Genomic DNA, 11,893 nt, shown 5'->3' with positions numbered 1-11,893 from the left:
AATATATTGATATCTTTATGTTTAGTGTGTAATATATATTGGGATTGGTTTCTTTTTCATCTACTACTTATTAGAATTATATTCTTAGCCTGTTTTGAGATTTTGGTCAAATAAACTATTCAAATAACTGAAATAACTGAATGGTGGCCAATGCCTTTTTCCAATATGCATACCTCGGCTCTTTAGTGACCTGGGACGTCATTCACTACCCTCCTCCTCATACTTTTTTTTTTAAGTTAGACATCAATCTTCTTAGTATTTCTCAATGAATTCATTGTAAACAATATAACAAGAAAAAATTATAAAAGAATCAGTGTTTTTTCCATTTATTTTTTAAAAACATTTTATAAGGTCACTAATGACCAGAGGTGTGTAACAGTATAAGTATATATTTTTTCTGCACAACAATAATTGAATCTTTGATGACTGAATAAGTGCAGTTCACCTTTATTCCACAAGGTGGCAATGTCTGAAACACAATGATGAAGTGACGTTTCACTCATAGTTACCGCAGGCAGAAAACAAAAGAATAGGAAGAATCATCAGCAAAACTTGAAATGGCTCAGCGATTTACTGCAGAGCAAGTACTGAACGCAATCAAAAAAAAATTTTAAGTTTTTTTTTTTTCGTATTTAAGGGTTAAAACGAAATGCGAATTTTTTTTTAATATTCATTATTGGTATGAGAATATCAGTAGAGTTTTGTTAGAAAATAAATTGCAATACAATAATATACATCCCCCACAGCCTTACTGTTTGTCTACTCTTAAAGATAAAGGTTCTTTATGGGCATTGATGCTCATGAAGAACCTTTAACATCAGTGGAATCTTGCATTGCACAAAATGTTTTTTATAGTGCAAAAATGTTTTTAAGGATGATTCAAATGTTCGCACACTAAGAAAATAAATAGTTCAAATTGGGTTGAAAGGTTCTTTGGGGAACCCAAAATGTAGCATCAGTGTAAAACCTCCCTTTGGCACCTTTATTTTTAAGAGTGCTTAATAAAGGTGTTGACCTAATTTTGTTAGTGAACAAAAAGGAGACTATAGGAAAGAAGAGGAATGCAACAGCACAAATTTAGTCTGTTTGAACACCTGTATGTGTGTTGAAGTGTGTAAGGCCGGATCTGGATGCAGAGACGACTCATCCTTCCTCCTGGAGCTACAAAGAGTCCGTTTAGGTGCTCGTGAGAGGATGGCATTGTGCGGACCGTCCATCCCTGGCTGCCCGTTAGAAAGCTAAACGATTCTGCTCTCCCTGCCAGTCCAGCTGGGCACTCATACAGACACACTCATATAAACACACCACATCCTCCCGCCAAAATCACCATCGGATGCAGACACATCTCCCCCGAGTGAAAGACAGACAGACAGACTGTGGTTCATGCATCTTGTGTTTAAACTTTCATGTTGTAATATTGTCCAATTATTAATACTGTGCAAAACCTCGTTGTGGTATAGTGGTTGCAGTGGTATGATGTTGCAGTAGTGCTGGGTGTGCATTTCTCACACTTTAACCTCAAATGGTGAAATCCTGACCCAGTTGTAGCATCCTGGGGAAACAGCATGTTTTATCCATTAAGAAGCACAATGTGAGAGGAAGACCCTCTTGGTCTTATCACACACACAGAGACACGTATTCACACACAGAGCCCACAAACATCATTCATGGAAGCTGATGCGTTTTTAGATTGTGCACAAAAAAACAAACAAATAAAATCAAATAAATAAAAAAATACATCAGTTCAGGCAAATGCATTTTACAAATGAAGAAATGCAGTTTAATATAAAAGTCCTAACAATATTAGCAGTGAAGTTATTTAAAATATATATATATATATATGAAGAGTTCAGATGCAAAAGCCTCTAAGTGCCATCTGAAATTTTCTTCTAGAATGATCATTTTTATCAAGCTTGTATATTTAAGTTCAGTTATTGCACTTAAATGGCAATGAAAATTACCTATTAATTGCCAGTTCAATTTCCAAAAGATTATTTTTTATTCCTCTTTTTAGTCAACTTTAGCATGGGTGTCTAAACTTATGCATAGCACTATATATATATATATATATATATATATATATATATATATATATGTACACACATATAGTTTTATCTAATTGTTGAATAATGAAAAATCACACTTTTTATTGAAATACATTTAACCTAGGCTACATTTTTCTATGATTTTGTTCAACAAAAAAATGTAAATTATTTTTTGTGATTGTGGTGTAGAATATGGTTATTGTATGTTATGTGCATATGCAGTTTAATAAAAAAGGAGCTAACAATATTAGCAGTGAAGTTATTTTAAAAACTAATACAACTTTTAAACACAAAACTGCTGTGAAAAACATGAACAGCATTTTCATTCATCTTTATATCACTTTTTGGATAAGTTTTATTGAAATGTATATCTGTTTTGTTGAATAATGAAAAATTTGTAAATAAATTTTTTATTGAAATAAATTTAACTTAAGCTACAAAAAATAAACATAATATATTAATACAAAAAATTATACTGCTTGGAGCAATATTTTAATATTACAAAAATCATGCCTCACTTTGTGTCACTCCAAACCAATATGATTTTTTGTTTCCATGCAACACAAAAGGAACTGGATGAGGGATGGTGATTTTGGTGTACAATATGGTTATTGTTCTGCTTGCTGTGCTATATATTATCTTTTATTAGCCAAACATACAAACGTACAGGCACATACAATGAACACCTCAAATGTTGCCTGGAAAACTACACTGAACTTGAATGGAAGTCAGTGCAAACAAGTTTAGTTGGCTTTTATCACCGCTTGAATGGAGAGGCCACTTCAGTCTTTGTCTGATCTGAATTCACACATGGACAGGTTTGGTCCTCTCTGGGTGTGGTCACTGGGAGTTGTAAAGAATAAACACATTCAACAACATGCTTTTACTTTGGTTTTGAGATTGTGTAACATGATCATCAACCTCATCTTCGTGTATTGCTTGTCTCCTCCATTATAATGGATATCACTCATCTATTTCTTCAACTGCAAGATTTGTCTGAATAGCTGCAGTGGGCACTCAAAATACGATATCGCAGAAAGGAAAAGCAGTCTCACCCAGAGAAATGTCCTAAAGCAGGTCTGACCCCTTAGACTTGCCATACAAGCTTAGATAGTAAACAGCATCTGCAGCTGGAGCCAAATATGTAGCTATTCATGAATGAAAGATCACAGACACCTGTGTAAAGAGAGAGTGCGTGTGTGTTTCTGGCTTGAATGTAACATCTTATGTCGTCTGTTTAAAAAAAAAAGTTTGATAAACATCCCGTGTCACACAATAACTGCAAGCTCACACGCAAGACGTTTTTCAATGCTCAAGTCAAACACTGTAGATTCCCCTGAATAAAATTTTCCAGGACATTTAAGGGGTGTTTACAAGACACTAAAAATGTAAAACTTATGTGTTGTGTGTTTAGGCCCTTCATTTACACGACAATGGCGTTTTAAGTGCCTGAAAACGCGAACTTTTGAAAACAGGTTTCAAAGTCCACGTTTTTGAAAACGATACCATTATCGTCTCCGTGTGAACTACAAAAATGCAAATTTGTGAAAGCGGCGACGTCATGTGTATGCGTATTACGTGTTCATTCTATAGCCGCTAAGTGTTTCTTTACAAAGTGACATTGCCATCTACTGGCCTGGCATGCATAATACAGTGTTTTTTAGTCGTTTTCCGTGTGGACAGGGAACGTTTTGACAACATTGTCGTCCGTATGCGAAAAACGCATTATTACATCGTTGTCGTGTAAACATACCCTAGGCATAAACACCATTTAATAGCTGGAAAATGCTCACATTTTAGGCTTACATCTTCACAAGGCTTTTGTAGATTATTTATGTTAAGTATAACAACTTAATAGAAACAATACAAAAACCCCTCAGGCTGACTAGACATGCTGAACATGTGCCAGCAGAATGATTCAGAATTTGAATCACTTTGTATTATTTTGTTGTAAATTTCACATATTTTCTTATCTGGTCTCTTGTCAAACTTATTTCAAATAACCTGTTCTAATAATAATAATGATGATGTGCTTCAATGAAGTATTTACAATAACTCTAGAGGGCTGCATTAAAATTTTCATCATGACTTTAAGGATCGGAAATATAAAGCCAAACTCATTGGCAGTGACTTTCATAGTAATAGACAGGTGCTATAAAACAACTAATCCTGGACATATAACCTCTTTGTGGTAAAATTGTGTTTATCCTTAGGCTAATACTTTATTTTTCTCCCAGAGCTCATTACAGCTTAAACAGGGGAGGAGAAATCACATTAAACATCAAAAGAGCCCAAACCACAGGGTTGAACAAAGAGGGAAAAAGAGGAGATGAGAGAAAGGTGGATACAAAGTTTCACAGGAGTTATAGAGATCATGATTAAAGGAACAAATCCAACAGCGGACTAGTGGGTTTCAGAATGGAAAGAAGATTCAACTCTACCCATAGATGAGAAAATGTCATGACAGGGAGGCAAAAAGTATGATTTCTTTTGACTACACAAATGACAAACCTGTGATATATATTAAAAAAAAGATTGCGATAAGACCCATCTGGCTTAGTTTAGACACTTGATCTGATGCCAAACGTCATATGTGATTTATCTGGAGAAACCACAATAGAAAATGTAGGAATTCCCAGTGTAGACATTACTCTCATCTGTCATATGGACAGTTGCATAACATTCACACTCACGGCAAATCCAGGAGCTAATGTGTTACACATTCTCAGAGAGCTCTGCGCTCCATCGCAGTAACAGGAGACGCCACAACTCTCCCGTCATTGTTTTTCGCACATGAGTATGTTCTTCTGTGTGAGTATGTCTTTCAGGAAACCTCTGCTCAAAGATGGCCTCTGTGTTTTGATAGATGAGAGGCTCCATTGTCAAGCTGGCCCAGACACATTGCGTTATTGACTTGACACTCACTGTGTCTGTTATTCTATATGTGAATGTGTGCGGGTGCTTGATTAAAGCAGCTGATGTCTGCCTGTCCTTAAGAGTAAAGAGAACTCAGTTTGACAGCAGTATTAGGCCTGACAATAAAGACAGCAGAATCAGAGAAAATTAGTGTTTAATGAGAATTTAAAAGTAATGGGAAATAGTCACAATTGTGCAATATAACCATGTTGTGAGACAACCAAAGCAGATTTATCAACACACACACATGCATGCATGTTTTTAAGGCCTTTCTGTATGCAATGATACTTTCCTTCCACGAAATGCAAGATATCTCTAGTTTTCATAATGACACCGTGTTCGTTTGTTGGCCAGAGGAGAACTGGAGCCCAGACTGAGCCTGGTTTCTCCCAAGGTTCATTGCAACTGTCGCCTCTGACTTGCTTAGTTGGGGACACTTAATATTCAACAATATTATTGATCTGACTGTACTGACCCTGTTGTATGAGAACTGAGCTGAGGTGGATGATGACATTTTTTTGCAGAACTGCTTTATAAATGAAAGTAACAAATTGAATAACTAATGATTTTTACAACGGAACTGAATCGACACTAAACTGACTTTAGCTGAACAACAGCCAAATGTATAATTTCCCTGATATCAGTGCTGTAAAGCTGCTTTGAAACAATCTGTATTGTATAAAACGCTATATAAATAAAGGTGACTTGACTTGTAAAAAACACATTTCTATGTTGAAAGGTTTGCAGACACAGCATCTTTGTTTTCAGGCGGACTGTTAAAGAACGCTAGACACACACGACTCCCTGACATCCTGTAGAATTTAACCAATCAGATGATGACTTCGAAAATCCTGAAGTGTTTCCAATTTTGTGTGCCATCCCAGACAGCAACATGGTGTCTGCCCAGATCCTGCCCACATCTGGACCGTGTGGAATCCACTTGTACCAGATGTGTGCCGGATCTGGGCCGATACTATGTTGCTGTCTGTGAATTGCAGATGTTCAGCCAACGGTCGGTGGGCGTGATGTCTGAGGCTAGGAGACACATGACAAATGAAAAAAATATGTGCTCAAAAATTGGCTCAAACTTTCAAACATGTGCTTAGACTTGATGGAATCATTGTCTGAAAAAAAAAAAAAATCAGAGCCTGTGCACATCATACACTACATGATTTTCAAGCCTCTTTCACACAACGCGTTGATCCCGGGAAATTGCCGTAAAATTGCTAGAGTGCCTTGTGTGTGAACGGAAACAAGTCCGGGATTGATGCCAGGATCGATGCCGGGATGGGGACCTAGTAACATTGACGGGATTAGTCCCGGAACGCTCCCTGTGTGAACAAAAGCCAGGACCAATGCCTGACCAATACAAAAATCTGGGCGAAAGTCAAGTAGTGTATTCCAGCCTTAACTCTCAATGGGAAATATGAAGTCATGAGAAATAGTCATGATTGCGAGAAAAAACGTTGTTTTGTTTTTTTTCAATTAGGCAAAAAAATTGTTTTCAAAACTTTTCAACATTTTAATATAAAACATAATGACACAACTGATTATAATGACCTTGGATTGCAGTACATCATCCAATCAACATAATTTTGTCAGGAATGAGAGTACGGTCAGATAAAGTGCACCCAAGCCTCCTGAGAGCTGCCATCGTGGTGCATTTGGACAGTTGTTTAGTGTAAGTTTGAAGGCATGACACAGGATGCCCAAGTGACTGCAAAAAAAAGTGAGGAAACACACCTGTCGAGGACTGGGGGATGTGAGTGAGTTTGAGCAGTGATGACAGAGGGTATGCACTTCTGCTCTTTATTATGAAGCTTAGCAGCTGGGACACATACATGCATGTATATCATAATCTAACTCTGTGACAAGGTTAATGGTTTATAACAGTCCTGAATACACACTCCAACACTGTTGTGGCTCAGCACCTGCTGCTGTTTCACACGGAGGCTATTTGAGTGTGGTTGTATTTCTGGATTTGCATACCTGACCAAACACACAGTCTCAGTAAAATCATTAAAATGCTCAGCATGATGACATGATTTAGCAAAGCCATTTCTCAGGCCCACATGTTCATATAGTCTATTTTAAAGGGAAATAAATGATAAATCACTGGTTTTTTTTTCTTTTCTTGCGGTCTCTAATGGATGGGCACAAGCATTATTTCCCCTTGGACCTAATTAACGAAATACAGGTGCAGCTGGGTTGCTGAAGGGATGCCGGAAGACTTGTCGAAGGAGTGAAGAAAAGTGTGTTGTGATTGGCAGGATGAAATAAGCACGTTATTTTTCATTTGAAACTTCTTTTTGAAAGCTTGGTTTGTTATGTTTGGCACAAAAGCCCTGAAACATGAGATTCCCATTAGGTCTGATTGAAACTGAGGACCTCAAACATAATCATTTAACTATATTTGTTTGTATGTATGTGTATGTATGCATATATATATATATATATATATATATATATATTTTTTTTTTTGTTATATGTATATATGCATATTATATATTAAATTTTATATATATATGCATATATACATACACATAGAAGTTTACCTATCACACCACTCAATGCTCTTTTACTCTAGTTTTTTATGCATTTCACTTCTGCTTAAGCTTGTGCAAATCTCTAGTTTAGACATGGCATTACTGCAAATATTATTTGTTCTTATGATAAACTGCTTGTGATGTCTTCATTTCTAAATCCCTGTTGAATAAAGCATCTGTCTAATGATTGCAAATGCACTTGAGTGCACTATGTGCATTTACTTTACAGTAAACTGTCACAGAAAAGAATATATGTGAAATAGCTGCTTAACATTTAGTGCGTTGTGGACAGAAATGCACTGGGCTTTTAAGGTTTGTTATGTTTTTTTGAGATGACATCATTGGTCTGGTTTATCCAGCTAATGAGATTATCTCATCATATCTCTCTTCCAGACAGTGTGTATATCAGACAGTCTGCCAAAAACAATCTGGCCATATTTATCATTGGAACTCTGTATGTTACGAAGGGCTTCGGCAAGTGCTCAAGTTGTTTATTTTCTGCTACTCTGTCCATTCACTTGTTTCTCCGCTCTCTTTGATTTTAAAGTGCCTGGATCCAATTGGTCATGTTGGTTCTGTTGTTATTGGTTAATGTCCCTGTATGTGTGTGTGTCTTTGTGTGTAGCGTCCCTTTCCCCCTTCTTTAACGGTCATCTTTTCAGAAATATTTTTTTCACTTGCCCCATAATAGCTAGCTTCAAACAGATATGTATCCATACTGTTTCATTCTTTAGAAATCATAGTGGCCTCACAATGTCACTGTTAATTAGTCACCATCATTATACCACACGTTGTGTGTGTGCATGTATGTGTGTGTTTGTGTGTTCCAGGCCTGTAAGACTGGTCTTTACTGGGAAATCAGATATTTGTGGGGGTTTTCAATATTTGAAACTCTCTGTATCTTCACCAGACATAAGAAAAGTTTCAGTCTATCTGCAGAACCTGAAAGATTTTTATGCATCTTTGTTGTTGTTTTGAAGCATGCAAACACACAATGATAACTTTAGATTTTACAGGCCCTTGCGAAAAAGAAGTACATTTTAGCATACTAAAAAGCGTACTAGTTCAGAAATAATATACTATATATATACTATAATAATAATGCGATCTGAATGTCACTTAACTGCATGCTATTCACAATTAAATAAAAATGTATTTTACTTTATATTAAATGCAATTAGTTGATCTTAAGAATGCTTCTTTGACACACATAAGTAGAAATTAATAATAATAATAGTAGAAGTAGTTATCTGTGGATTTTGCAGGCAGGTTAAGATGTATTGTAAGATGTACGTGTAAATGTACTGTAAAGGAATACCAATGCTTTATGTTTGACAAAAATAAATGAATAATAATAGTAATAATAATAATTATTATTATAATTATAATTGCATGAATATTTAAATCTGTTGTATTTTAAGACTGGATTTAGATTTTTAAAAATGTACTTTAAGGGAATACTAATATTTTGTATGCTTTAAAAGCTATTACAATTATGACAATATTATGACAATATGTTTTTGGTGGTTTTATAATGTAATTTCTCATAATGTAAAAAATGTTGTTACATTATGAGCTCAAGATTTTATTATGTTTTGAGAAAATCATTACATTATGAACATTTTATTACAATAATAATTTTTGTTTTTGTTTCTTTAAAGCACAACAAAATATTAAAAAACTGATTTAAAATGTACTTTAAAGTAAAACGTTTAATTTGACTTTATTACAAAGTGCACTTAAGTGTGTTAAGAAACACAGTCATGAAAGTGTACTCTCTTTAAGTACACTTAAGTGGCCTTTTATTGCATTAATATTATATTACCCGCAAGTACAGGCTTTTAAAAATATACAAGATTTAAAGTTCACTACAAGTGCACATTCAATACAATTAAGCGGAAGCCGTTTGGAAAAAGGATGTATGGACTATCAATGTGAACTCCCTTTGAATTGTATTGTGTACACCAATACATACCCATAATCATGTTTAATGACGCTAAGACGGTATTGTATTCAAAGAACATATTTAATACAGTTGTAGTAGTTAGTTACAGAAGTTTCAAAAATATAACATTATTTCATGAATATATATCAATTTACACCCCACAAATTTGTTCCCTTCCTCCACTTGTTTTCCTTTTTTTCCCAGAGACATTTGTCACCAGCCATCTGTCTGTCTGTCTCCACCCCCCTCTCTGTCTGCGCTTTAAACTATCTAATCAAGCAGCATCACCTTTGCACTGGAACACACTCACACACACTGATGCGCTCATCAAAAAAAAACACACACACGCATTCACATCAGGGAGTAACAAAAATTATAATTTTTATATCTCCTCTTAACAAGTGCTACAGATACTGAACACATTTCTGAACATAGCAAATTAGCAGAAAGGAAAATTGTATGAAAATACTGTACAATTTGCATCTCTACACCAGTGTATACAGGCTTCAACACAATCACACACTCTTACAACAACACTAGTTCATCCTCAGAGCAGAATCACTGTGGTCAGCATTGTTTGAATGTTTTTGACAAATCTGACCTCCTGTTTGCCTGGATAGTTCTGTGTTTTTGAGTGTCAGAGCTGACGAAAAGGTGTCAGCGAACATAAATTCACTCATGCATTCAGACAAAGTCACATCATTCCAGCACTTCATCCATGAATACAGTAGAGTACACCAAACTATGAGTGTTATTTACAAACATAAAGCAATATGTTCTCCAAAGTCCATCAGTTCACCACCAGTCAGAACGGACCAGCCGTCAGTAGATCTCCACCTTTTTTTAACCCCTTCAACCCATTGTTTTCTCTTCAACTTCATGTTTTCTGTTCTTATCATTGAAATCCCTCACACTTTGGTGGCCAGCGACTGCACCTCCGACTTTTGAGTCTGGGCGCTGAGGGTCGAGGACATGGAGCTCATGTGCCCATGCATGGCCTTCTTCAGGTTCAGCAGACACAGGCACTGCGAGCGGAACCGCAGGTCAAAGAACGCATAGAGGAACGGGTTGAGGCAGCTGTTGACGTATGCCAGGCACGTGGCGTACGGATGAGCCAGAAGCAAGAAGTGGAGGAAGCCACACGAGGTGGGTGCCAGGTCCAGGTAGGACAGGGCATCCATGCTTTTCAGCACATGGAAAGGCGTCCAGCAGAATGCGAAGACCACCACCAGGGTGGTGATGATCTTGAGGAGACGCCGCTTCTTCTGGTCTTCCTTGCGCAGGTGGCTGAAATGGCGGGTGACCGTGCAGCCGATGAAGCAGTAGCAGACAGTCATGGCCAAGAAAGGCAGAAGAAATCCAAGAGCGGAGGAGGAAAGGCTCAGACCCGCAATCCAAAGGGATTCGTGATCCTGATTGTGAGCGACCAGGCTGAAGTCCATTGCACAGGTGGTGCGGTTGTTCCCGGCATCATCCACTGTAGTGCGGAACAGGAGAGTTGGAACGGCCAGCAGGCACGAGAGGAACCAGATGGCACCTAGTGAAGCCAGCATGGTGCCACGGGATCGGAGCCGGCCGCTGGACAGAGAATGGACGATTGCAAGGTAGCGGTCAAAACTCAGGCAGGTCAGACAGAAGACACTTGCATACATGTTGACCAGCACCACATAACTGCTGATCTTGCAGAGAGCCACGCCAAACGGCCAGTGGTAACCCATCGCGGTGTACACGGCCCACAGCGGCAACGTGATGACGAACGTCAGGTCCGCGAGCGCCAGGTTGCCGATGTAAACATCTGCCGCGCGGCGTTTGGATTTCGCGCGCCAGACAGTGAAGATAACCACGCCATTCCCGGAGAGACCGAGGATAAAAATGAGCATGTACAGCACGGGGATGAGAGAATATGACGGCTCCCACTCCGAGAAGTCGCATCCAGTCTCGTTATAGTCATAATAGTCATACGTGTCGACGTATTCCGGCGTTGGCTCCATTTGGTGCAGCTTTGAGTCCTTCAGGATTTTTCTTTTTCTTTTTTCTTTTTTTCTTTTTTGAGCAGTTTTATCCGAATCTCTGAGAGTTCAGTGGGAATGTTTGGATTCTTATGTCTGAAACGAGAGTCTGGGGTAAGTTTCCCTCACTGGAAGCTGAAGCGCGACTGTGTGAGGGAGAGAAGCGCCCTGTCTTTTTAAACTCCATACTTCTCACCCCTCCCTCTGAACCCGTATATCGGACCCCTTATCTCCACACACACACACACACACACACACAAACACACACACTCCCACCCACCACGGCCCCCCCGGGCCACGCAGTCGGCAGGAGCGAGTGTGTGTCAACAAAGTGAGATTAACTCGTTGTTTTTCTTCTTAATGAAAAAGTAATGGCTTGCTCGTCTTTCAAGTTAGATTTAGCTTAAATTGTCTGACAAAAATATTTTTGCG

The 11,893-nt window shown here is 37.8% G+C and overlaps 1 protein-coding gene across 1 annotated transcript; it reads right to left on the bottom strand.

Annotated features, from left to right (window-relative positions):
• Positions 1 to 9,514: 9,514 nt before the first annotated feature.
• Positions 9,515 to 11,662, bottom strand: aplnra (apelin receptor a). Its single transcript, XM_084138564.1, has one exon. It carries the CDS (start codon positions 11,441 to 11,443, stop codon positions 10,361 to 10,363), a length of 1,083 nt encoding a protein of 360 aa, XP_083994690.1. The 5' UTR covers positions 11,444 to 11,662; the 3' UTR covers positions 9,515 to 10,360.
• Between the last annotated feature and the right edge of the window lie 231 nt (positions 11,663 to 11,893).

This window comes from Abramis brama (assembly GCF_963993115.1).
Source record: "Abramis brama genome assembly, chromosome: 16".
Lineage (NCBI taxonomy): Eukaryota > Metazoa > Chordata > Actinopteri > Cypriniformes > Leuciscidae > Abramis > Abramis brama.
The sequence above is the reverse complement of the archived record's forward strand: the minus strand, read 5'-3'. Positions and strand labels throughout refer to the sequence as shown.

Coding starts and splice junctions, on each gene's coding strand:
- aplnra (XM_084138564.1), bottom strand. CDS start 11,443: ATGGAGCCAACGCCGGAATACGTCGACACGTATGACTATTATGACTAT.